Here is a 27,929-nt window from a genome sequence, read left to right as displayed (position 1 = left end):
TTAGCCTGGACATAAATTTGTCAGATCATTGATTCTAATGATTCTAAGATAGGGTAACCTGTGCAGACTTTCTGTACAGGATGGAGTAGTAAATATTTATGCTTTGTGGGCCGTGTAGTGTATGTCACACCTACTCAGGTCTGCAGATTGTAGCATGAAAACAGCCAGAGACAGTATGTTTGGGGCTATAATCCAATAAAACTTTATTTATAAGAACAGGCTGTATTTGAAGGCTGTAGCTTGTTTGTCAACCCATGTTCTAAGACATCAGTCTCTGGGTTTTAAGTACTTGGATGTTAAGTTATTGCAACATATATACACATGAACTTCGGGTAATATTTGAGCACTTGCAGAATGTATGTATCTCATGCCTTGAAGAATTTTTAGAGTAAGACCACGTGTCTACGTTTTATTCTACATTTTTATTTGCGAGTAGATGTCTTCCTGAAAACCTGTTTAAAGCAAATGTTGGAATGTCAAGTCTTATTTATTTTAGAGATGCATTCTGATTGAAAAAATTCGACTTTAAAATGTATCTAAGAAGCTTAGTGTGTTAACTGTTTGGAGAGAAGTTGGTTGAGTGAATAGATAACACACGTAGATCTTACATATATCATACATGTAATTTGGGAGCCACATTGTTTATGTTTTTGCCTGAGCTCTTTGTAGAATTATCTAAATAGGATAGGTTGCTTTTACAAACCAGACCCCCAAAATGTAGGTTGCTGCCCCTCCCTTTCCTTGGAAAATATCAGATAGTGCTAAATGCCCACTGAAGTGGAGATGCCATAACTAAAAATGTTAACACAGGCAAGTACTTTTTTCATGTGTAGCTTTCCATTTTATTTTTATGTAGTATTTCACCAGTCTTGTTGATTCGAACTGGATTTCAGAGTGAGCATGAAAATTTAGGAAAGAGAATATATTGACCTCTTAAAACCAAAAAACATCCTGTGGGCTTCAATCTTGTTTCTAGTTCTGGTTAACCTATGTTTGCTGGGGTGACTGTGAGTGATTCATTTTATTAAATTGTAAATGGTAAGGATTAGTGATTTTTTTCTAATTCACAGAGGGCTATTGGGAAATTGTTAGTTATTCTCAAACTCTTGTACTTTGAATATGCTAATAGTTCGGGCTTGCTTGAAACTGCCTAGCATATCTGTATTCAGTTTTCTTTCTGTTAGTGATTGCCTCTCAGTTTCTCTTTTATTAGGACTCTCTGCACTCTACAGTATTTCTCTACCTACTTAACAGCGAGCCATTTGAGGTCAGAGTCTTCCTCTTATTTCTGTATCCCCAGTGCCTAACAACTTTTAGTGTTTTTGAACTGTTTAAATAAATGAGTAAATTGCTAAAAACTGCTTATCTAGAAGGCAGTGAAGTCAGTCTGCTATTAGTAGAGACTTTGGGCTTTTCTTAGTTGGAAGGGAGTAATTAGTCACCATCTGGTCATCAAACAAAAAGTCTACATGTTAAAATTGACCCTTTTTTGTAAGAAAAGCTATTTCGATGATTTCTTAAAAATCCCTTGATTTTTGTTGTTGTTGTTGTTGTTGTTAGGTACATTCCATTAGTTAGACTCAAATATTCCTTCCAGGAAAACAGCAACCAAAAACCTTGTTCTTTGTCCTTTGAATTGGTCATTAGCTCTTGGCACACTTGGTCTCTGCATGTTTGGCAAATGTGAGCAAAATTTCTTACTTCTTAGATGTTTGGGATAATTATTCATCTCTCGAGCAAGGGTCCCTTTAGGCAGAAATATGTAAAATCATTCTTGCTAATAAGTCTGTTTTATCCCAATGAGTTGGGTTAGATGTGGAGAGAGTTTGATGCAGGGGACTGCAGTGGGCTTCCTAGATGGCACAGTGGTAAAGAACCTGCCTGCCGATGGAGGAGACACAAGAGACAAGGGTTTGATACCTGGTTGGGAAGATCCCTTGGCGGAGGGCATGGCACTTCACTCCAGTATTCTTGCCTAGAGAATCCCATAGACAAAGGAGCTTGGTGGACTATAGTTCATAGGGTCGCAACGAGAGAGAACTGAAGTAACTTGGCACACACGCAGTGGTGCTTTGTGAGTGCAGTACCATCTCATTCCGTTGCTGGCTAAGCCTTGTAAGCGTTTTAGCAGTTCATGACATTTCTTCCAAAATCCATGTTGAAAGTCTTCACCCCCAGCAGACTTCTGAACTACTCATCTCCTCACTAATTTCCAGCAACTCTGATCATCCTGTCAGTCTGTCCTTTTGACAACAGCCAAACCATATTTACATGTTTTGTTACAAAGTCATGTTTTCACTTACTAATCTTTGGGTATTGTTGACGTTGGCAAGTTTCTCGTGAGAGCATCATGAGCTTGCTGATTTTTTGTCCTTCAGTTTCCTTCAGATTCCTTGTGGAACACTTAACGCTTTCTTCCAAGTAATGTTTTGTTTTAGCAAATTGAACCGCCCCCTTTCATTTTGTAGATAAATTTCTTACTTTGACTGCTATACACCATTCCTGGTACAATTTTCCTTCTGTTTTATATGTGCTATTCACTGAGAAATGAAAACAAAACTTAAAAATGCCCTTTGACCGTATAGGGAGACACTGGGGGTAAGGTATATGTACTCTTGTTTGAAAGATGCACTGTACTCCTTTTTTTGGCTGTTCTGTGAGGTGTGTAGGATCTTAGTTCCCTGACCACAGATTGTACTGGGGCCCTCAGCAGTGAAAGCACCAAGTCCTAACTCCTAGAACACCAGGGGATTCCCTCACTGTACCCTTTAAACAGAAAAGCTTCAAGCCTCCTGTTCGTGTTGTGGAAGACTTGTTAGTTTAATTACAAAGTCGTGTCCTACTCTTTGTGACCCTGTGGACTGTAGCCCACCAGGCTCCTCTGTCGATGGGATTCTCCAGACAAAACCATTGGAGTGGGTTGCCATGTCCTTCTCCAGGGGATCTTCCCGACCCAGGGATCATACCTGCATCTCCTGCTTGGCAGGCAGATTCTTTACCACTGAGCCACCTGGAAATCGTTGTAGAAGACTGGATGGACATTATAGTTTTTCAGACTGCTCTTTAGTAAAGGTTTTCATCCTCACTACTAAATCCTCGGCTGGAGTTGCCCATAGACTAGTAGAGGAGACAGATACTACAGTTCAACATTATGGTATTTAGAACAGCGTGGATTCTGCTTGGAAGAGTTGGAAAAGCTTCCCAGACAAGATGGCATTTAAACTGGGATTTGAAGGCTAGTGAAAGAAATCAGAGAAGTCTGAAAGGTGTACAAGATGTATGGAGTAGGGTTGGGTATGAGAAGACTTCAGCTAAGGCAGAGGCACAGGTAGAAGAGGAAGGGACTACTTTGTGAGATTCAGGAGGAAAGAACTTTTCTGCTTTCCCTTGTCCTCTAATTCTTCTGCGTCTGCTTTGCACTGTCAGGTCCCTGTTCTCTTTTCTTTTTCGCTCTGACTTTGGTCTGTTTTCCCCTAGTTTTTCATTTTCCTTTTAGCCCCTCAAGGTCTGACATGCCTCCCTTTTTCTGTTTTCTCATCTGTGGGTACCAAGTACCTTTGATTCTGACGCAGTGTGTCCCTTACCTTTACTTCATCTCCTTGCCTCCATCCCTTCCTTTACTCTTTAGATTTCTTTTCCTTTTCTGGAGTCTTCCTTTTCTTTTTGCTTTGTTTGAAAAGAAAACAAAAATTCTTTTATAGTACGGTTAATTTTGCATATGAACAGCAATAAATGTCTGAGTTGATTCCCTCTTGGGAAATCTTGTGCGATCAACTTACCTTTGATACTTATCCAGGTACTAATTATTCATTTCTGTGAATTTCCTTTTTTGAAGCATTTTTCCTTTGTATTCAGAGATGCCACTTCTCATAGGCTACAGTGCAGAATATTACTTATTATATCTGTGTTTTTTACTACTTACATGTCTTAAACTTGTTCTGTGACGAGACCAAATTCAAATCGCACCTTTTCCTGAGATTTTCCCAAACTTTCCCAGGTAGAGATAGTAGTACTCTTCTCTCTAGTTTTGTAGTATTTTTTGAATGCCTGTTTTTAGAACTAGCTTTATTGAGGTACAGGTTTCATAAATCCACTCAATTTTTAGTTTTGACAAATGTGTGCAGTTATTTAACCTTCTCTACAGTCGTGATGTGGAATATTTCCATCAGCACAGAAAGTTCCCTCATGCCCCTCTTCACTCTGGCTGCAAGTACTATTTACTTGCTGTCACTATAGTTTTTTCTTTTTTGTAATTTCATGTAAGTCCAGTCATAGAATCTGTTGTTTTATGAGTCTGACTGCTTTTACTTAACATCATGCTTTTGAGATTTATTCTTGTTGTTTCAAGTATCAGCTGAATACTTGTTATCTTATGGACGTACCACAGTCTGTCCATTTACCAGTCGGTGGATATTTTGGCTGCTTTCAGATTTTAGGTTATTGTGAATAAAGCTGCTATAGACATTCCTGTATAGTTCTTTTAAATACCTGTTTTCATATTACTTTTCACTTGGACGTAGAGTTGTGAAATGATTAAGAACGAAAGTCCTGGAGTTAGCTATACTCAACAAACAGGCTTTTTGCCAACTGTGGTTTTGAGGGGTTTCCCAGGTGGTATCTAGTGGTAAAGAACCCACCTGCCAGTGCAGGAGACGTTAGAGATGTGGGTTCAATCCGTGGGCCAGGAAGGTCCCCTGGAGGAGGGCATGGCAACCCACTCCAGTATTCTTGCCTGGAGAATCCCTATGGACAGAGGAGCCTGGCAGGCTACAGTCCATGGGGTCCCTTACAGTTGGACATGACTGAAGCAACTTAGCATGCATGCGTGTCATTTTGAGAATCTTGAAGATTTTCCACCTGTAAAATAGGACTGGATGGTGACTGGAGCAAGCTGGAAAGCACAGGCCAATGTCAAGTGATGGCTCTCAACTCCAGTTTAGGTGATCTTGCTGGGAGTATGTACCCAGTGTTGTCAGGTCTGTTTTTTCCCCCTCCAGAGAGTGGTATTCGATAACAGGATACAGAAATTTTATATGAAATTTCCAACTTAAGTTCTGATCGCTGAAGTTTAACTTTTTATAAACACTGCTGTGTCGGCTGAACAAAATCCATAGGTAGGCATTGATTTATGGCTGCAATTCAGTTTGAGAACTTTGCTTTAAATTTTCAGTTTTGGGGGAATTCCCCAGTAGTCCAATGGTTAGGTCTTGGCGCTTTCACTGTCAACATCCAGGTTCAGTCCCTGGTTGGGGAACTAAGAACCTACAAGCCACACAGCCAAATAAAAATGAACAAAGAAAGAAACAACTTTAGTCTTTGTCTCTCCTTTTAAATTGTACATACTCTTAGTAGAGTGAACTTACTAGGCTCCTGTACCTTGTTTATACCTTAGCACAATAACTTGCTGGTTTCCCAAACTCCTAAGTTAAAAACTATTAAATTACTGTAAATGAATTTTATTCTTTACTCTCCTTGGAGGGATGTAAGAATTATGAATGTCTAATGGAAGAATGGGACCAGGTTCTGGTTACTCTTTGTATTTCTCTTCTGTTAGCTGCTGGTTCTATTCAAAGCTATGTTTTCTCAGCAGTTGGGATAGTCTACCTCCTTTGTTTTGATTTATTCTGAGCCTTGTTGAGATAAGTATAGTGTAGATTAAACTGTATGTGTATGTATGTATTCTTCAGAAACTGTGTAAGGTCTTTTAAGTACAAAGATAAGTTTTGTATAAATCTATCCACTTGAATTACTCAGAATCTTTGATGAAGCCAGTATAAATGACTATAAAAAAGAGGTAAATTGTATGTGATTTTTTGAAGAATAAGAGCAATAATCTCTCAGAAGAAGCCCTTTCCCTTGTAATTTATTCTCCAGTTCTTTATTGTGTACAGAGATGACTAGTTTGCAATTTTATGAACTACTTTGTGAATCCAAAGATTGTTTTGCTGATTAAACCAGCATAATGAACATTTCACCCTCATAAAGCTGGAGTGAGGGTGTTAAATGACCTGTGTTGCTTGCATGTCGTGTATTCACCCTAGTTTCAGGCAGTGTGGTTCGTGATAATTAAGTTTGGAATTTGGACAGTCTAGAATTCCATGTTGAATTTAGGTTTGTATATTCAGTAGCAGCCACATCCCAGGAACATCTTATACTAAGGAAGGAATCAGAAAACAAAAAAATAGCCACCATTTATTGAGTGTCTGTTTTGTGCCAGGGCTAGATTCTTTACATATTATCATGAATCACAATATCCCTGGGGAATTCTTGTATTTACAAATAAGACAGGTGAGAATGGAACAAAATCCCAAATACTCAGGTTTAAAGCACAACTTTGTATCTTGAATCTAGAGTTTGCTTCTCATTTTGTTGTGATTATTTAGTCACTCAGTCGTGTTCGACTCTTGCAACTCTGTGAATTGTAGCCTGCCAGGCTCCTGTGTCCAAGGGATTTCCCAGGCAAGAATACTGGAATGGGTTGCCATTTCCTTCTCCAGGGAATCTTCCCAGGGATTGAACCCACATCTCCTGCTTGGCAGGTAGATTCTTCACTGCTGAGCTACCAGGGAAGCCCTTTTAGGGGTAGTGGAGCCAAAGAGGCAGCCACTCCCCTTTCTCAGTGTAGAGAGAAAGACTACATAACTGTACTTACAACCTCTGTAGCCCTTGGGTCATAACCTCTGTACGTTTATAGTCCTGAGCCACTGGCATATAATAGCCCATTTCACAGTAGGAAGGAATTTGAAGGGAATTTAAAAATTGCCTCTAGTATATTTACATCCATGCTACTTTTGAAAAGCATCAACTCTGAGAAAGGAGTGAGGAGACAATAAATTTTGAGGAAGGGTCCAGATCTCTGATTATACGAGCCCTGGAGCTGTTAGGATCAGTCCCAAGTGGATGTTGCCCTGAAATACTGCTGGATGGCTCAAGTGTGCTCTCACCTGCACTGCTGTTTTTGTGCTGCTACCTTTAATTGTATTGTTCCTTTTTATGTTTTGTAGAACAGCTCAGAAAGTGAAATGATTCTTTAAAACTCCAGTGTTGAACCTGAATAAAATATTTGTCATAGTTAAAAATGTGTGTGTGTGATAGAGAAAGCAAAGGAGAGAGAGTAGTGCAACATGTATTAGTCTAGTGCCCGGATTCAGTTGGTTTAAGTAAGTTTTAATCCTACTCTGTTCTCTTCTGCCTAGACAAAAATTATTTAATATCTTTAAATTGAAATTTGAACAGTATTCTTCCTGGAAATTAGAAAAAAAAAATTAGGAATACAATTTTAGATACTTTTACTGTGTGATAACTACAGTGATTCAAGACTCAAATTAACAAGCTTGTACAAGCTTGTACAAGATACTTCAGAGCGCATCAAAGATGCTTAATAAATATATACTGAGTGACTTCTTTGTAACGTCCTCTTTCTGTATGAAGAATGACATGCCTCTGACTCCTTATCTAGAGTGACCTGTGGTCTTAGGAGATTTCCTGTTCATGGAACTCTTGTCTGGATGCTTGTGCTGGGCAAAGCATTGCTCTTGATGCTGCAGTAGTAGACATGAGACATAATAGTCATTCTTAAAGATTTTATAGTCTCTAATAGAAGAGGCAAGGGTTTGGGAGGAGAAAGAGGAAAAACATAAGCAAAGGCATGAAAAGCCAGAGTCTCACTGCTGGAGATCCTTAGTGAAGTGAGATTGTAAGTGAGGACTTGGGGGAGATTGTAAGATTAAGCTGATACCAATGTTATATTTATCAGAGAGGAGTGGAAGTTGGGGTATGGAAAGATAGTTTCTTTGTGTCTGAGTATTTTGAACATTAATTATCCAGGAGATAATGTTAGTTGCTGAAAACTTCCGAGCACAGTGCTAATATGATGTGGTAGTTTAGGGAGAATAATTTGATAAGGGAGCATAAGAAGTGGAGAGAGGGAGAGGTTGGAAGCAAAGAGATCTGTAGGGCAAATATTGGGACAGTGAATAGAAAAGGATGAGGTTCCAAGCAAGGGCTGAGAAAGTGGGAAAGGCAAAGTCAGACCAGTACATGCATCCTCTGTACAAGATTAAATTGTCGGTGTATTTTTAATAAAGAGCCTGACATGATTTAAAACACAGCAAATGGGGATTAATACACAGCAAGTGGGGAGGAGGAAGAAGAGAGTCAAAGCTGAGATCAGTGTTACATGCCTCAATGTCTGATAATGGTGGTACTATTGACAGGATAAACATTTGAATGGGGAGGTGGCGTGTTGTGTCTGAGGTCATGGACTGTAAGTGATCCGGGAAAATACCTGGGTCTCAGATAGTAGGGATGGTTCACTGGTGTGTTTAGAATGAAGACATAGATTTGGGTGTCCTCTGGAGATGACCTTTGAGGCATTGACAATAGAGACAGTCTGGTAGATTTGCACAGAGGCATCCATTTACTGAATGACCGTGGACAACTCTCATACTTGGTGAACTTTTCAAATTAAAGTCCAGCAGTTGGACAGAGGATGGGGGTGCCAATAATAATGCTAATACTAATCCTAATTACTTCACCAAGTTGTATTAAGTGACAGGGTATAGTAGTATGCTTTGTAATCTGTGAACAGTAACACCAAATAGAAACCGAGTATTTGACACGAGTTGTCAAGGGTGGCTGTGGTTAGAAATGCATTCTTTGGTTCTGTCTAAAATCATCCCACGCTTTTATTCTTGTGCTGCAAACAGCTTAATTGGCAGGTATTAAGACTGCAGAAAGACCCTAGTATCTTATAGTTGATAGTTGTCAGAAATAAAAACTCTTCCCGTTCGACTCACACTGAAAGAAACCTGCCTTAATAGTCTTTCTTATTGGTTCCGAAAGTGGTTTAAATAAGCTCATGTGTCTTGTCTCTGGTTAACGTTGAGCCAGAGTTTGGGGAGCAACAGGATGAGGTGGTTGGATGGCATTACTGACTCAGTGGCCATGAGTCTGAGCAAACTCTGGGAGATAGTGAAGGACAGGGAAGCCTGGTGTGCTGCAGTTCATGGGGTTGCAAAGAGTCAGACATGACTTAGCAACTGAACAACAACAAAGATTTTGGAAAGAAATATAATTCTCTGAGAGGGCTTGTGTCTTTCTCTAAGACAGCATCCCAAGGAGAGATCACTTTTGAGATTTAGTGTATTTTCTTAGCTCCTCAGGATTCTCAGGAAAACGTGGTTTTACCTGTTTTACTTAATTAAAGTGTTGTGACCAACCCATTTTACCTCCTTATTTTTAGAATTCTGAGGGTGAGGATAAAAGGAGCCTGTTGGGCTGACCCAGGGATGAGGAGTTCACAAGGTGTCTGTTTAGGATAACCATCTAGTTTGAAATTTCCTTGCTTGTTTCCCAAATTTTGGACTCTAGAGAGGGGCTGTTGAAGGGTAGAAAGGAGTGACATGTTCACAGGATTTATATGATGTCATGAAGGGAGAACACAGCCCCCACATTTTCTATAATGAATCTCTCACATAGTCAGCCTCTGCATCCTCAATGGTTTGGTGACTGGTAAAACAGCTTGATTTAGTAAGCCTCTGCAGGTCTGTTTTGTTCAACTCTTGCTAAGTAATTTTCAAAAGGAAAAGAATTGTTGAGTGGGGCATTTGAAGTATAGCAGTTTGCATGGAATGTGTGGCGGTCTTTCCTTCCTCCCTCTCCCCCTTCTCTTTCTTTCATCTTGGGGATTAAATCACAGGGGAAATGATTTATTTAAATTAGGGGTCAGGATGGTTACCACCTACAGAGAGAGAACCCAAGAACTCTGCCACATGAAAGAAATGAACATGAACTAGCAGCATTTAGGAATGATCAAAATAAACCATGATATATGAATTATATAACAGTATAAATGCAATGGCCTTTCTTACCACAAACGTTGTTTAAAAAATTTCTCTAGTGGGGAATTCCCTGGCAGTCCAGTCATTAGGACTCTGTGCTTCCACTGCAGGAAGCACAGGTTCAATCCCTGGTCAGGGAACAAAGATCCCATAAGCTGTGTGTGGCAAGTCAGAATAATAATAATAATCATAAAATTTTGGCTTGTGGTAAAATAAGCATTAATTTTACCATTTAAACCATATTGTGCATAATTCAGTGGCATTAAGTGGATTGACAATTTTGTGTAACCATCACCACTGTTCTGAAATATCTAGAATATTTTCATCACCCCAAACAGAAATTCTTTACCCAGTAAATAATAACTCTCCCAGCCTCTGGTAACCTCTCTTCTTTCTGTCTCCATGAATTTGCCTTTTCTGGTACTTCATATAAGTGGAATCGTATAATATTTGTCGTGTGTCTGATTTGTTTCACTTAGCATACTGTTTGCAAAGTTCATCCATGTTGTAGCATGTATCAGAATTGCATTCCTTTCATGACTGAATAATGTTCCAGTGTGTGCACATACCACATTTTGTTTATCTTTTCATCTGTTAATGACCACTGGGATTGTTTCTTCCTTTTGGCTCTTGTGAATAATGCTGCTGTGAGTACGGGTGTACATGGATCAGTTTGAGTTCTGCTTTCGATTTCTTTGGATATGTATCAAGATGTGGAATTGCCAGATCAGATAGTAATTCTGTGTTGAACTTTTTGAGGAATTACTAAACTGTTTCTCAGCTGTACTGTTTTACATTCCCATCAGCAGTGCACAGTGTTTCTGATTTTTCCATATCCTCACCAACACTTGTTATTTTCCATTATTTGGCTGTTAACCATCCTGGATGGGTGTGTCAAAATTTTTTAACATCTACGCTGATGATTCAGATGCGCTGCTTACCATTGTGAAGAACTGGTGTCTTCAAGATAATAAAAAAGAGCCATGGCCTAAGTTGGTGCCATATAGAAGGGGACCTCTAGGAACTCTAACCATCATATACAGTATCAGTCTATTCATAAGTATTTTGATTTAGAAAGGAATTTTTATTTCTCTTGCCTGGAGAAGGACATGGCAACGCTCTCCATTATTCTTGTCTGGGAAATCCCATGGGCAGAGGAGCCTGGTGGGCTACTGTCTATGGGGTCACAAAGAGCCAGATGCGACTTAGTGACTAAACATACAATATTTTTCTTGATGTAAACTCTTTTTTAATATGTGGACTCTTAGGAATTAGCTGGAACCCTCAGATTCAGAAGGGGCACAATTTAGGAGCTCTTGGATATGTGTAAGCTGCCTGGGTCACACTAGTTAGCTCTTGGGGTTTGGCTTTTAAAGTTTGGATTAGTGTTGTGAGCAGTCTCGAGGATAAACCTTTACACAAGGTCCTTTGACCTTTCCTATCATCCTGCTTGACCTTTTACTTTGCTTGATGTACACAGTAAGCCTCAACGTATATTCAGACGGAGAACCAGGAAAACTTAGGGTAGGATCTGGTGAGGAGGGCTATGAAAGCAGTTGAAGCTGTGACTGTCTTCACGTGGTACTGTTGCTGCTTATAAATAAATCATTTGGCCCATCTCATTGCTTTAGAGAAGTCAGCTCAGTTACCCAGTCGTGTCCAACTCTTGGCGACCCCATGGACTGCAGCACGCCAGGCTTCCCTGTCCATCACCAACTCCCAGAGCTTGCTCAAACTCATGTCCATTCGGTGATGCCATCCAACCATCTCATCCTCTGTTGTCCCCTTCTCCTCCTGCCATCCATTTTCCCCAGCATCAGTCTTTTCCAATGAGTCAGCTCTTCGCATCAGGTGGCCAAAATATTGGAAGCTTCAGCATCAGTCCTTCCAATGAATTTTCAGGACTCATTTCTTTTAGGATGGACTGGTTCGATCTCCTTGCAGTCCAAGGGACTCTTAAGAGTCTTCTCCAACACCACAGTTCAACAGCATCAATTCTTTGGTGCTCAGCTTTCTTTTTGGTCCAACTCACATCCATACGTGATTACTGGAAAAAACCATAGCTTTGACTAGATGGACCTTTGTCGGCAAAGTAATGTCTTTGCTTTTTAATATGCTGTCTATGTTGGTCATAGCTTTTCTTCCAAGGAGCAAGTGTCTTAATTTCATGGCTGCAGTCAACCACCTGCAGTGATTCTGGAGCCCAAGAAAATAAAGTCTGTCACTGTTTCCATTGTTTCCCCATCTATTTGCCATGAAGTGATGGGACTAGGGGCCATGATCTTAGTGTTTTGAATGTTGAGTTTTAAGCCAGTTTTTTTTCACTCTTCTCTTTCACTTTCATCAAGAGGGTCTTCACTTCCTCTTCGCTTTCTGCCATAAGGGTGATGTCATCTGCATATCTGAGGTTATTGATATTTCTCCTGGCAATCTTGATTCTCGCTTGTACTTCATCCAGCCTGATATTTCGCATGATGCACTCTGCATAAAAGTTAAATAAGCAGGGTGACAATATAGCCTTGATGTACTTGTTTCCCAACCTGGAACCAATCCATTGTTCCATGTCAGGTTCTAACTGTTGCTTCCTGACCTGCATGCAGATTGCTCAGGAGGCAGGTCAGGTGGTCTGGTATTCCCATCTCTTTCAGAATTTTCCATAGTTTGTTGTGATCCACACAGTCAAAGGCTTTGGCGTAGTCAATAAAACAGAAGTAGATGTTTCTCTGGAACTTCCTTGCTTTTTCTGTGATCCAACAGATGTTGGCAATTTGATCTCTGGTACCTCTGAGTTTTCTAAATCCAGCTTGAACACCTGGAAGTTCTTGGTTCACGTTGAAAGCCTCGTTTGGAGAATTTTGAGCATTACTTTGCTAGCGTGTGAGATGAGTGCAGTGGTGTGGTAATTGAACATTCTTTGGCATTGCTTTTCTTTGGGATTGGAATGCAAACTGACCTTTGCATTCCAGTCCTGTAGCCACTGCTGAGTTTTCCAAATTTGCTGACATATTGAGTGCAGCACTTTCACAGCATCATCTTTTAGGATGATGCTTTAGAGAAGTAATTCTCGGCTACTGAAGTATCTTCCTACACCTAGGAGCTCTCTTGTTGAATAGTCTTGAATGATCCCAAGTACAGAAAATCTGTTGGTAAATATTATTTCTAATGGACCACAGTCCTCTCTCTTGAAAGACTCAAAACTCTATTGGGAACTAGTGAGCTAGAGCTGTGGATGAGGAAGTAATAACTAGGGGAATTAATTTAGCCTTTCCCCTAGCTGTCATTGTTGGGTTTTTGTTTCTTTCTGGCGTAACCACCAGTCCTTGAGGTCAGCTTGAGGGCAGGGTGGAGGATTGTATGATCAAATAAGTTTGAGAAATGAGATCTGCTCTGCTCATCTATTGGTGACTTATAATGCACATTAGAACCTAGCATCTTAAAGTTTCCAAGAAATTCTGCATAAAGGCAGTGTAACAGCTTTAATATGATAGTTTCCTAACCTCACAACACTTCTGTTGAGTAACCATTTAAAATTCTTAGAAACACATATTCCTGAGGTCAGACATTTGGAAATGATCATTAACTTTTTACATACTTTAATATCAAACACTTTGAGTAAAATATGGATATTCTTGAGCCCACAGAAGTGTAAAGGCTTCCCCCAGCAGCATGTTACTACACCTTGGCCATCCAATGTGCCTTTTGTATATGACTCCTTGGTGTAGAAGATAGTTTTGGAGCAGTGTGTCATTATGGAAGATGCTGTTTAATGGTAAATGCTGTAGAAGCCCTTATTCTTTTTTTTCTCTTGCAGTTTTGGGTGGGGAGTTTGTCTCTTCTTGGTTGTTTCACAATAAATGTTTGGAAGAGTACCAAACATTTCTGTGAAATGGGTGCAAAATGTTGGGAATGAGGATAGTTGGTATTGTGAGCTTGAGTCATCAGTTTTAGAGATTGGGTGAGTTTATTGTTGTAAAGGTCCTACTGCTTGGGGTAGAATTGACCCACATCTCATCCTGTTTGCTGCTGCCTAAGAGACTGCTACTGCTAAGTCACCTCAGTCGTGTCCGACTCTGTGCGACCCCATAGATGGCAGCCCACCAGGCTCCACCGTCCCTGGGATTCTCCAGGCAAGAACACTGGAGTAGGTTGCCATTTCCTTCTCCAATACATGAAAGTGAAAAGTGAAAGTGAAGTCACTCAGTTGTGTCCGACTCTTAGCGACTCCATGGACTGCAGCCTACCAGGCTCCTCCATCCATGGGATTTTCCAGGCAAGAGTACTGGAGTGGGGTGCCCTAGGAGGAACAAATAAAGACCTTTATCCCAGGAGAACGAGCTCCATTCTCTGCATAGTGGATACCCTGTCTTTGGGAATTGGTGTCTTTAAAATATATAGCCTTGTTGCTAACAGCTGTCACAGATGAGTTTCTGAGCTGGACTAGCTGTGGGAGAAAATAACGCATTGGCAAAATATACCTATTGATAATAATCACTTTTCAGATATATTTCATTACTGCTGCTGCTGCTAAGTCGCTTTAGTCGTGTCCGACTCTGTGCGACCCCACAGACGGCAGCCCACCAGGCTCCTTCGTCCCTGGGATTCTCCAGGCAAGAATATTGGAGTGGGTTGCCATTTCCTTCTCCAGCGCATGAAAGTGAAAAGTGAAAGTGAAGTCGCTCCGTCGTGTCTGACTCTTGGCGACCCCATGGGCTGTAGCCTACCAGGCTCCTCCGTCCATGGGGTTTCCCAGGCAAGAGTACTGGAGTGGGGTGCCATTGCCTTCTCCATCTTAATATATCACTTAATTCTCATAATATCTCTATTACATAATTAAGAGAGAATAATTGTAATTCCTCACTCTGGGAGATAAGAAATAGCAACTTAATTTAATTCATAAGGCTGTTTAGTTTTTTTAAAATTCAAGTATAGTTAATGTATAGTACTGCATTAGTTTCAAGTGTACAGCAAAGAGATTCAGTTATACACATGCACGTATGTATATAGACACACACATATATATGTGTATTCTTTTTCAGGTTCTTTTCCCTTATAGGTTATTATGAGATACTGAGCGTGGTTTCCTGTGCTCTTCAGTAGGTCCTTGTTGGTTATCTGCTTTATATATAATAGTGTATATGTTAATCCCAGACTCCTAATTCATCTCCCCCACCTCCCTTTGGTGACCAAAAGTTTGTTTTCTGTGTCTGTGAGTTCATTTCTCTTTTGTAAATAAGCTCATTTGTATAATTTTTTTAGATTCCAGAAATAAGCTATATCATACAGTTTTTCTTTCTCTGTCTGGCATACTTCACTTAATATGATGATCTCTAAGTCTATTGATGTTGCTGCAGATGTCATCATTTCATGCTTTTTTATGGCTGAGTAATATTCCGTTGTATACAGCATCTTCTTTATCCATTCTTGCCAGTGGACATTTAGGTTGCCTGATGTCTTGACTACTGTAAATAGTGATGCAGTGAATGTTGTAGTGCATGTATATTTCAAATTAGACTTTTCTCCAGATATGTGCCCAACAATAGCACTGTAGGATCATAGGATTACTCTGTTTTTAGTTATTTAAGGAACCTCCATGCCATTCACCATAATGGTTACACCAGTTTACATTCCCACCAGCAATATATTTGAGAGTACCTTTTTCTCCATACTCTTGCTGGTATTTATTGTTTGTAGATTTTTTTAATGATGATCATTCTGACTGGCATGAAGTGATACTTAATTGTAGTTTTGATATGCCTTTTTTAAATAACGACATTGAGCATCTTTCATGTGCATCTTGGCTAGCCTTATGTTTTCTTTGGAGGAATGTCCATTTAGGTCCTCTGCCTATTTTTTGATTGGGTTGTTTGTTTTTTGATAATAAGCTGTATGAGCTGTTTGTATGTTTTGGAAATTAATCCTTTGTTGATAGCATTGTTTCCGAATGTTTTCTCCCAGTTCCTAGGTTGTCTTTTTTTGTTCATGGTTTCCTTTGCTGTGCAAAAGCTTTTAAATTTAGTTGTGTGTGTGCCCTCAGTCGTTCAGTTGTGTTGGAGTCTTGTGACCTCATGGACTCTAGCCTACCAGGCTCCTCTGTCCATGGGATTTCTCAGACAAGAATACTGGAGTGAGTTGCCGTTTCCTTTTCCAGAGGATCTTCTCAATCCAAGTATTGAACCAGAGGCTCTTCTGCAGCTCTTCCATCGACAGGCAGATTCTGTTTTTGTTTTTATTTCCATTACTCTAGGAGATGACGGAGAAGGCAATGGCACCCCACTCCAGTACTCTTGCCTGGAAAATCCCATGGACGGAGGAGCCTGGTAGGCTGCAGTCCATGGGGTCGCTAGGAGTCGGACACAACTGAGCGACTTCCCTTTCACTTTTCACTTTAATGCATTGGAGAAGGAACTGGCAACCCACTCCAGTGTTCTTGCCTGGAGAATCCCAGGGACAGGGGAGCCTGGTGGGCTGTCGTCTATGGGGTTGCACAGAATCGGACACGACTGAAGCGACTTAGCAGCAGCAGGAGATGAATCTCCCCCAAAATCACTGTGATTTATGTCAGAGTGTTCTGCCTATATTTTCCTCTAGGGAGTTTATAATATCTGGTCTTAACATTTAGGTCTTTAATCCATTTTGAGTTTTATTTTGTATACAGTGTTAGAGAATGTTCTAATTTCTTTTACATGAAATGTACAGTCTTCACAGCACCACTTATTGAAGAGACTGTCTTTTCTTCGTTGTATATTCTTGACTCCTTTGTCATAGAGTAACTGACCATAAGTGTGTGGGTTTATTTCTGGGCCTTCTCTCCTGTTCCATTGATCTGTGTGTCTGTGTTTGTGTCAGTGCCATACTGTTCTGATTACTGTGACTTTAAAGTAGTCTGAAGAGTATAATTCCTCCAGCTCCATTCCTCTTTCTCAAGATTATTTTGGCTATTCAGGGTCTTTTGTGTTTCCATACAGATTAAAAAAAATTTTTTTTGTTCCAGTTCTGTGAATTTGATAGGGATTTCTTTGAATTCTGTAGATTGCCTTTGGTAGTATGGTCATTTAAATAATATTGATTTTTCCAGTCCAAGAACATGGTATATCGTTTTCATCAGTGTCATTTTCAGTTTCTTTCATTAACATTTTATAGTTTTTGAAGTACCAGCCTCCTAAGGTAGGCTTATTCCTAGGTATTTAATTCTTTTTGACACGATTGTAAATGGGATTGTTTTCTTAATTTCTCTTTCTGATATTTCTTTGTTAGTATTCAGAAATGAAACAGATTTCTGTATATTAATTTTGTATCCAGCAACTTTACCAAATTCATGGATGAGCTTTAGTAGTTTTCTACTACTAGATTGCCGGGAGAAATATCAACAACCTCAGATATGCAGATGATACCACCCTTATGGCAGAAAGTGAAGAGGAACTAAAGAGCCTCTTGATGAAGGTGAAAGAGGAGAGTGAAAAAGCTGGCTTGAAACTCAACATTCAAAAAACTAAGATCATGGCATCTGGTCCCATCATTTCATGGCAAATAGATGGGGAAACAATGGACAGATTTTATTTCCTTGGGGTCCAAAATCACTGCAGATGGTGACTGCAGCCATGAAATTAAAAGCCACTTGCTCCTTGGAAGAAAAGCTATTACAAACCGAGACAGGATATTAAAAAGCAGTGACATTACTTTGCTGACAAAGGTCCATCTAGTCAAAACTGTGGTTTTCCCAGTAGTCATGTATGGATGTGACAGTTGGACCATAAAGAAAGCTGAGCACCAAAGAATTGATGTTTTTGAACTGTGGTGTTGGAGTAGACTCTTGAAGTCCCTTGGACTGCAAGGAGATCAAACCAGTCAATCCTAAATACTCATTGGAAGGACTGATGCTGAATACTTTGGCCACCTGATGCAAAGAACTGACTCATTGGAAAAGACCCTGATGCTGGGGAAGATGGAAGGCAGGAGGAGAAGGGGGCAACAGAGGATGAGATGGTTGGATGGCATCACTGACTCAATGGACATGAGTTTTAGCAAGCTCCAGGAGTTGGTGATGGACAAGGAAGCCTGGCGTGCTACACTCTGTGGGGTGGCAAAGAGTTGGACATGGCTGAGTGACTGAACAACAATAACAGCAATGCATCCTTTAAGAGTGAAATCTCTGTTTCCCTGGGAAGCTTCTATAATTAAGTTCTGCTGGCCTTCAAAGCTAAATGCTCTAGGGGCTCCTCTACCTGATGCCAGATCCCAAGGCTGGGGTCCCTGATGTGGGGCTTAGAACTCTTACTCCTATGGGGGAGTCTCTGTAATGTAATCATTCTCCAGTTTGTGGTTTGCCAATCTCAGGGATATGGAATTTGATTATATTGCAAGTCTGCTCCTTGTACTGATCGCATTGTGGTTTTCTGTCTTTAGCTGTTGAGGATCTTTTCTGGTAGGTTTCAGTCTTTTCCAACAGTGTTTATTCTGCAGATTGTTGTGATTTTGGTGTGCTTATGAGAGATGGTGAATTTAGGGTCCTTTTACTCCGTCGTCTTGGTCGCTCTCCTATTTAATTATGGACTCAAAACTGGAATCCAAGCCTCTTGTTTCCCAAGCATGTGCTCTTTTTGTTAACTGCACTGACAAGTTTGTTCTGCTGCCGTGTGTTTAAAATAACATTTTAATCAAATATTTGTTTTCGTATGGAAGTTTTATAGCTTCCCTGGTGGCTCAGATGGTAAAAGAGCCCAACAAATGGTGGCTCAGAGGGTAAAAAAGAAAAAGAAATTTTTATGGCTTAGAAAATTTGGTAGCCAGAAATAATATTACTTACTTTCTAGAGATGAGGAAAATAAAGTTTAGAAAGATTGACCTACCCAATGTTGTAGAGTTTTCAAGTGAGAGCTGTGACTAGAACTTAGCCCTTTTTTGTCCAGTGTTTCCCTGATAAACCATGCTCATGTACATGGTGTCTGTAGTAAATGCCAAACCACGCTGTTGGTACATAGTGTTTATAGTAGATGCCAGTAAATGTTTCTTGATGAGAACTCAACATCTTCTTGAGCTTTCAACCCTGTTGCTAGAAACGGTAACTTCCAGGTTTTAGAAGAGTATCAAACTTTTCTCCCAGACCCAGCTTATAGACCAGGATTAGATGGTAAAGAATTTGTCTGGAATACAGGAGACCTAGGTTTGATCCCTGGGTCAGGAAGATTCCCTGGAGAAGGGGATGGCAACCCACTCCAGTATTCTTGACTGGAGAATTCCATGGACAGAGGAGGCTGGCGAGCTACAGTTCATGGGGTCATAAAAGAGTTGGACACGACTGAGCAGCTAACACACACACACACACTCACACACATGTCCACTTTGTTGAATGCATCACTTGAATGCTTTGTGTTTTTGAGGAGAGGGGGATCTAAGTAATAGATCTGGAAAAGACAGCTGACCTTGTTTCACACAGTTAGGACTGACACTGCACATCAGCAGTAGGTTCAAGGCATGAAGCCACATAAAGGGCCTTTGGACCAGAACTGGCCTTTGGCACGAGTAGGCATCAGTCCATTGAAACTGTAGCACTGGATTGAGATACATAGTTAATTCTGTTTCTAGGCTCAGGTTGAGCACTTGAAGGTATTTCCTAGGCTAGAACAGTGCACTGGGAATGACAACCAGCTAGAGAGAAGAGCCCAACCAAGATCTTGGAAATGCGGGTGATAGTCAATTGGAATACTAATCCAACTGAGTACAACAGTTATTGAGTCCTTGTTGACTCGCTTATTTGTTCAGCAAGAGGTCTCTGAAGTTGATGTTTACCACTGTAAAGCTCTAGGCCAGAGAATGTGTTAACTACAGAGGGCAGCATAGCTTAAATTGGCACTCTGCATCAGTCTGAGAAATGATACTGCATCTAGACTGAATGACAGCAAGGAATTCAGATTAAAACAGAGGTTCTCACATTTTATGGAGGAGCAGAATCATCCTGAGGGCTTGTTAAAGCACTTTCCTGGGCTCTACTCCCACAGTTTCTGCCTTAGTGGATCTGGACTAGAGCCCAAGAATTGCACTTCTAACAAATTTGCAGGTTGATACTGATGCTACTGGTCCTGGGATCACACTTTGAGGACTACTTATCCAGGAAGAGATGATGAAGTAGGTATAGCTATTTAGTTCTTGGCTAAAGCCTTCGCAGAGGAGGGAAGAGGGAACTGACCTGTCAGGTTCTACCATATTTAAGACCCTTTGCCATGTGATTTGAAGTCATTTAGTTTAACCCTTGAAACCACTCTGCAAAGTAGTACTTAACTCCTGTTTCCCCTCTCAACATACACATATTCAAAACTTGAATAATTCTTACTTCAAGGACAGCTTTCACTTATAACTCAAAGAATAATTTGCCTGTGCCTTTATGAATGTGATTTTATTTAATGTAGTGTGTGTGCATGTGTGCTCTATCATGTCCAACTCTGCCACCCCGTGGACTAGATCCTGCCAGGCTCCTCCATCCATGGGATTTTCCAGGCAAGAATACTGGAGTGGTTGCCATTTCCTACTCCAGGGGATCTTGCCGACCCAGGGATTGAACCTCTGTCTCCTGTGGCAGGCGGATTTTTTACCACTGAACCACATGGGAAACCCCTATTTAATGTAGCTGCTGCTGCTGCTAAGTTGCTGCAGTCGTGTCCGACTCTGTGCCATCCCATAGACGGCAGCCCACCAGGTTCCGCTGTCCCTGGGATTCTCCAGGCAAGAACACTGGAGTGGGTTGCCATTTCCTTCTCCGATGCATGAAAGTGAAAAGTGAAAGTGAAGTCGTTCAGTTGTGTCCGACTCTTAGCGACCCCATGGACTGCAGCCTACCAGGCTCCTCCATCCATGGGATTTTCCAGGCAAGAGTACTGGACTGGGGTGCCATTGCCTTCTCCGATTTAATGTGAGGATATGTTAAATTCTAGATTATGTATTCATTGTTCTTCTAGTAGATTTATGAGGGATATAAAATGTAGATTCACTTAGTAGTATTGATTATACAATAGATGAAATTGTTGATACATTATGTTTTTTCATATAAAGCATAAAGTAAATAGGAGCTTTATTTTAACATTAAGTAAAACGCATTTTTTTGGAGATCAGTGGAGAAATAACTCCAGAAAGAATGAAGGGATGGAGCCAAAGCAAAAACAATACCCAGTTGTGGATGTGACTGGTAATAGAAGCAAGGTCCGATGCTGTAAGGAGCAATATTGCATAGGAACCTGGAATGTTAGGCCCATGAATCAAGGCAAATTGGAAGTGGTCAAACAGGAGATGGGAAGAGTGAACGTCGACATTCTAGGAATCGGCGAACTAAGATGGACTGGAATGGGTGAATTTAACTCAGATGACCATTGTATCTACTATTGTGCGCAGGAGTCCCTTAGAAGAAATGGAATAGCCATCATGGTCAACAAGAGTCCAAAATGCAGTACGTGGATGCAATCTGAAAAACGACAGAATGATCTCTGTTCGTTTCCAAGGCAAACTATTCAGTATCACGGTAATCCAAGCCTATGCCCCAACTAGTAACACTGAAGAAGCTGAACTTGAATGGTTCTATGAAGACCTACAAGACCTTTTAGAACTGACACCCAAAAAAGATGTCCTTTGGAATGCAAAAGTAGGAATTCAAGAAATACCTGGAGTAACAGGCAAATTTGGCCTTGGAGTACAGAATGAAGCAGGGCAAAGACTAATAGAATTTTGCCAAGAGAACGCACTGGTCAGAGCAAACACTCTCTTCCAACAACACAAGAGAAGACCCAACACATGGACATCACCAGATGGTCAACACCGAAATCAGATTGATTGTATTCTTTGTAGCCAAAGATGGAGAAACTGTATACAGTCAGCAAAAACAAGACCGGGAGCTGACTGTGGCTCGGATCATGAACTCCTTATTGCCAAATTCAAACTTAAGTTGAAGGAAGTAGGGAAAACCACTAGATCATTCAGGTATGACCTAAATCAAATCCCTTCTGATTATACAGTGGAAGTGAGAAATAGATTTAAGGGACTAGATCTGATAGACAGAGTGCCTGATGAACTATGGATGGAGGTTCGTGACACCGTACAGGAGACAGGATCAAGACCATCCCCATGGAAAAGAAATGCAAAAAAGCAAAATGACTGTCTGAGGAGGCCTTACAAATAGCTGTGAAAAGAGAAGTGAAAAGCGAAGGAGAAAAGGAAAGATATTCCCATCTGAATGCAGAGTTTCAAAGAATAGCAAGGAGAGATAAGAAAGCCTTCCTCAGTGATCAGTGCAAAGAAATAGAGGAAAACAGAATGGAAAAGACTAGAGATCTCCTCAAGAAAATTAGAGATACCAAGGGATCATTTCATGCAAAGATGGGCTCAATAAAGGACAGAAATGGTATGGACCTAACAGAAGCAGAAGATATTAAGAAGAGGTGGCAAGAATACACAGAAGAACTGTACAAAAAAGGTCTTCACGACGCAGATAATCACGATGGTGTGATCACTCACCTAGAGCCAGACATCCTGGAATGTGAAGTTAAATGGGCCTTAGAAAGCATCACTACGAACAAAGCTAGTGGAGGTGATGGAATTCCAGTTGAGCTATTTCAAATCCTGAAAGATGATGTTGTGAAAGTGCTGCCCTCGATATGCCAGCAAATTTGGAAAACTCAGCAGTGGCCTCAGGACTGGAAAAGGTCAGTTTTCATTCCAATCCCAAAGAAAGGCAATGCCAAAGAATGTTCAAACTACTGCACAATTGCACTCATTTCACACGCTCAAAATTCTCCAAGCTAGGCTTCAGCAATACGTGAACGTGGATTTCCAGATGTTCAAGCTGGTCTTAGAAAAGGCAGAGGAACCAGAGATCAAATTGCCAACATCTGCTGATCATCGAAAAAGCAAGAGAGTTCCAGAAAAAGATCTATTTCTGCTTTATTGACTATGCCAAAGCCTTTGACTGTGTGGATCACAATAAACTGGAAAATTCTGAAAGAGATGGGTATAACAGACCACCTGACCTGCCTCTTGAGAAACGTGTATGCAGGTCAGGAAGCAACAGTTAGAACTGGACCTGGAACAACAGACTGGTTCCAAACAGGAAAAGGAGTACTTCAAGGCTGTATATTGTCATCCTGCTTATTGAACTTATATGCAGAGTACATCATGAGAAACACTGGGCTGGAAGAAGCACAAGCTGGAATCAAGATTGCCAGGAGAAATATGAATAGCCTCAGATATGCGGATGACACCACCCTTATGGCCGAAAGTGAAGAGGAACTAAAAAGCCTCTTGATGACAGTGAAAGAGGAGAGTGAAAAAGTCCGCTTAAAGCTCAACATTCAGAAAACAAAGATCATGGCACCTGGTCCCATCACTTCATGGCAAGTAGTTGGGGAAACAGTGGAAACAGTGTCAGACTTTATTTTTGGGGGCTCCAAAATCACTGCAGATGGTGATTGCATCCATGAAATTAAAGGACGCTTACTCCTTGGAAGGAAAGTTATGACCAACCTAGATAGCATGTTAAAAAGCAGAGACATTATTTTGCCAACAAAGGTCTGTCTAGGCAGTGGCAACCCACCCCGGTGTTCCTGCCTGGAGAATCCCAGGGACGGGGGAGCCTGGTGGGCTGCAGTCCACGGGGTCGCGAAGAGTCGGACACGACTGAGGGGCTTTGCTTTCACTTTTCACTTTCATGCATTGGGGAAGGAAATGGCAACCCACCCTGGTGTTCTTGCCTGGAGAATCCCATGGACGGGGGAGCTTGGTGGGTTGCCGTCTATGGGGTCGCACAGAGTTGGACACGACTGGGGCGACTTAGCAGCAGCAGCAGCAGCAGTCAAGGCTATGGTTTTTCCAGTAGTCATGTATGGATGTGAGAGTTGGACTGTGAAGAAAGCTGAGCGCCGAAGAATTGATGCTTTTGAACTGTGGTGTTAGAGAAGACTCTTGCGAGTCCCTTGGACTGCAAGGAGATCCAACTAGTCCATCCTAAAGGAGATCAGTCCTCGGTGTTCATTGGAAGGATTGATGTTGAAGTTGAAACTCCAATACTTTGGCCACCTGATGCAGAGAGCTGACTCATTGGAAAAGACCCTGATGTTGGGAAAGATTGAGGGCAGGAGGAGAAGGGGATGACAGAGGATGAGATGGCTGGATGGCATCGCCAACTTGATGGACATGAGTTTGGGTAAACTCTGGGAGTTGGTGATGGACAGGGAGGCCTGGCGTGCTGCGATTGATGGGTCGCAAAGAGTCAGACACGACTGAGCAGCTGAACTGAAAATGCATTTTAGATCACAGGAAAAATGGGCCTATGTTAATTTTGTTAATGTTTGTTATTTTTTTACGATTCCAATTGGTTATTGACCAATCCTATTATAGAAACAAAGGGGCGAATGTTGAATTTCAGTATACTTGGTACTAAAAACAGCCACATTCTTAATATTAAAATTACAATGCTGATTCCTTTAAAGTGTTCTTTGTCAATGTCTTTTTTGAAAGGTCAACTTGTTTTTTAGTGGCGTTTTCAGTGAAGTTCCTTTGTGTTATTTGACAGATTTGCACAGGATTATTAAGGAAAAAAACAAGAGATCCAAGCAGTTGAATTGAATGCATCCTGGGAAACCTGTTTATTGTGAAAATCATCTTTGGTCTTGAAATAAAAGTAAAGCTGGAAAGGAATTTACAAACGAGAAAAAAAAGAAGTTTGGGATCAGACTCTCAGGATCTGGGCTTGGAAATGCCTCAGGTAAATCATACAGAGTAGGTGCAAAGTTTTCTATTTTCCCACTGCAGTTAGTTCTGTAAGTTCTCTGAATCTTAATACAACTCTGTACTATTTTGTAAAGACATTTTGCTTCTGCTTTCAGCTGGTTTTGAATATATATCCTTCTTTTGCCACAGCTTTGAAATTTAATGAGCTTGATATGTGGAACAATGTGAACGAAAAATTGGTTAAAAGGTGACAGAAATGCAGACTTTTATGGGGGCTAAACCAACTCCCTAGAAATTAATCTGCCGCAGAAAGCCCATGTCATTCCCCTGTATCTTCTTGTTTCCCATTGTTCCTCCCTCTTCATGCCCATTGGATTCAATTAGGAGGAAATGGTGAGGGACTGCAGTGTTCTCTCACACATAACACACACATACTCCTTTATTATATATATATATATATATATATATATATATATACACACATATCCCAGATACACACACACACACACTTACCTCCCACAAAACGTGTGTAAGAATGACTATTTATGTTATGGTAATTACTGGTTTGAGGCAATCACTGAAAGAATAAATGAAGTCCTCCTATTCCCCACTCTGCATGTCCAAACGTCTCCCCTTCCCTCTCCAGTGGTTAGCTCTTATCCTTTCCCTTTTTGTACTGGTGAAAAACCTAGAAATAATGAGAGGGCAGGGACTGTAAGGTGGCTTTATGTGGGGCCAGGCAGAACTATGCCTTGAGCACAGGAAATCAACAACTTGCTGAGATGGTCCAGTAGGCAGTGAAGGAAGAAGGGATTTGTGGACCAGTGGCCTATCTCTACCCTAACCACTATACCAAGTGGACTGGAGATACCTGTTTCAAGTTCTTTCCCATTCACAGATTCATTTACTGTTTATTGAATACTTGAAGTTAGGTCCATAAAACACTTATTTTGAGCTTGCAGCCCAATAGGTTGCAGAAAATTAGAAACAAAAGAATGGGATGGGAAGTTGTTTAGTCGCTAAGTTGTGTCTGACTCTTCGCGACACCATAGATTGTAGTCTACCAGGCTCCTCTGTCCATGGCATTTCGCAGGCAAGGGTACTGGAGTGGGTTGCCATTTCCTTCTCCAGGGCATCTTCCCGACCCTAGGATCAAACCCACATCTCCTGCATTGGTAGGTGGATTCTTTACAGCTGAGCCACCGGGGAAACCCCTGGGATGGGACATGCCCATCAAGAAAAACATGATGAAAAAGTGTGTAAAAATGGGTCAGTCAGTGTTAGATAGAAAGTATATGTATATGAATAGAGAAATATAAGCAAGTAGACTATAATATAAATTTAAAAGTTTTGACTAGTTTGGAAAAGAAGAAAAAGAGGGAATTTTTATTCTTTCTCATCTTCTTCCTTTATCCAAGTTAGATTTCACAGTGAGGACTTTGACTTGTTTGGGCCACTTTTTAGGAGTGTTAGCTGGAACTTCACGCTAGAGTGATTTGTATAGATACTGAAATGGGAAAGGGGGGATGCAGAGAAAAGGAGTGTTAACTCTGGATGCTGAGTCTTTTTTTTCTTCTCCCTTTCTTATTGTCATAGAAACTGTACTCTTCTTAGGGATCAGGATTAAGGCTACTGAGTTCATGTCCTAGTTACTGGCCTCACTCAGTGGGTTTTTTGATATTTGGCTTATCCTGTCTCCATCACATTCCTAGAGGCATTTTTGGGTTAGAGATGCCCAAATGGTCTTCCACTTGTTTGGGGAAATAAGATTGAATTCATTGAGGAGTGTAGAGTGAGAATGTCTTGCTACCTCTGCTGACTCCAGGAAATGGCAGGGGATCCTCCACTTTGTGGAATTAGAACAGCTAGTGTTGTTAGAGATGGATTTGAAGACATGTTATATAGCTAATAAATAAAAGTACTCATTAGGGTACTATGTGCTGACTCCAGGGGCTAAATAAACTTTAGTTTTTAGAAATTAGATACTATTAACAGTTGCCGCTCTGTTCATTTTCTTACGTTTAATGCATCTTAGTGTTATTTTAATGTTAAGCAGGAAAAAAATACAAAATTGTTCTGAAAATAATTACTTAGTAGGTATGGTGGTGGGTCTTGTATGTAATAAATTGGCCTTGAAGCAGTCGTTAACTTTGCAAAATTAAAATCACTTTGTTGTAGCCTAGTGTAAGCGGAATGGATCCGCCTTTTGGGGATGCCTTTCGAAGCCACACCTTTTCAGAACAGACTCTGATGAGCACAGATCTCTTAGCAAACAGTTCAGATCCAGATTTCATGTATGAACTGGTAAGTAACATTTTCTTGGATTCTGCTTTAATCAATTTGGGGTAAAGGTATTGTCTAGTTTTTTATTTATAAAGACTTAAAAAGAAAAGAATGTGATTAGGCCAAACTTAATGCTTATTAGTATCAGTCCTAGTATTTTAGCAGGATGTATGAACCCATTGAAAATAATAGGGGGAAAGATTATCTAAACATCCTTAGATCTAGTTTTTTGATAATGAGGATGAGAAGGCATCTTTTAGCCTAACAGTTAAAAGACTTTTCAGCTGGGATATTTAGGAATGATAACGTTGAGTAAGGCATGTGCTACAGAGAATGTGAGGCAAAAATAGCAATTCCAAGCAATATCTGAATATACTTACTATTTATTCTTGAGGTAAATAGACACTTAAGAATAATTTAAATTACATGCAACTTAAGCAGCATAGGTATATAAAAAACTGGAATGCTGACACAAATCTGTTAATTTACTAAAAACTATTGAGTTGTACACTTTGTAGAGGTGAATTTTGTGGTATGTAAACTCTACTTCAGTAAAACTGGTAAAACACAGAGACACATATGCAAGCAAAAGGAAAAAACAAAACAAAGCAAACAAACAAATGGAAAAATTGATACAGAACAAAAACAGACTGGAAAACTGAAAATTTCCTCATTTTCTTACTGAGCCTCCACCCACCAAACCTTCTCCCTAGAGGTAATTAAGACCAACAGAGTTTTTCTATGCATGTATAATTAATAATAATATATGAATATTTTAAATTGTATGACATATCATTAATACAGTGTTCTGTAACTTAACTCTTTCTAACATAACATGTGGTAAGTGGCCTTTCATCTTAATACATTAGAGCTTACGTGCATTCTTGTTAATGGCTGCATAGTCATACTGACGTTTTAAAAATCATATCTCTACTCATGAGAAGTACAATGCTCGTGAGAGGAGTATTTTATTCCCCAAGCCCAAGAGTTGTTAAAAGTTCTTTCCAAAGATTTTATCTTTCTGTGGCTGAGTTTCAACTCTGGATTGCTCTTCACTCTGTGTATAAGTTCTGACTTAGGAGGACAGATTCTTCTATG

At 40.4% G+C, this 27,929-nt stretch overlaps 1 protein-coding gene and 1 long non-coding RNA gene across 5 annotated transcripts in view; one reads left to right on the top strand and one right to left on the bottom strand.

Annotated features, from left to right (window-relative positions):
• CREBRF (CREB3 regulatory factor) overlaps positions 1–27,929 on the top strand; it is a 68,121-nt gene that overhangs the window by 2,823 nt on the left and 37,369 nt on the right. For 3 of the 4 annotated variants that reach the window (XR_014062186.1, XM_081520512.1, XM_081520511.1), the window contains exons 2-3: positions 24,391–24,582; positions 26,727–26,852. Coding sequence is in view for 3 of the 4 variants with exons in the window: in XM_081520512.1 (XP_081376638.1) it covers positions 24,574–24,582; positions 26,727–26,852 (135 nt within the window). In the remaining variant the exon portion in view is untranslated. Of the gene's footprint in view, positions 1–24,390; positions 24,597–26,726; positions 26,853–27,929 lie in introns of all 4 variants that reach the window. The other variant, XM_081520513.1, reaches the window with a different exon arrangement.
• LOC145517601 (uncharacterized) lies at positions 18,351–22,122 on the bottom strand. Its single transcript, XR_014062187.1, has 3 exons — positions 20,501–22,122; positions 19,136–20,278; positions 18,351–18,870 (listed from the first exon to the last, which is right to left on the bottom strand). It is a non-coding gene; the product is annotated as an uncharacterized LOC145517601 (long non-coding RNA).

Source organism: Giraffa tippelskirchi, chromosome 8 (assembly GCF_054371585.1).
Source record: "Giraffa tippelskirchi isolate mGirTip1 chromosome 8, T2T-mGirTip1v1.2.pri, whole genome shotgun sequence".
In the NCBI taxonomy this organism is placed as follows: Eukaryota; Metazoa; Chordata; class Mammalia; order Artiodactyla; family Giraffidae; genus Giraffa; species Giraffa tippelskirchi.
Note: the sequence above shows the minus strand (reverse complement) of the source record. Positions and strands in the feature narration are given on the sequence as shown.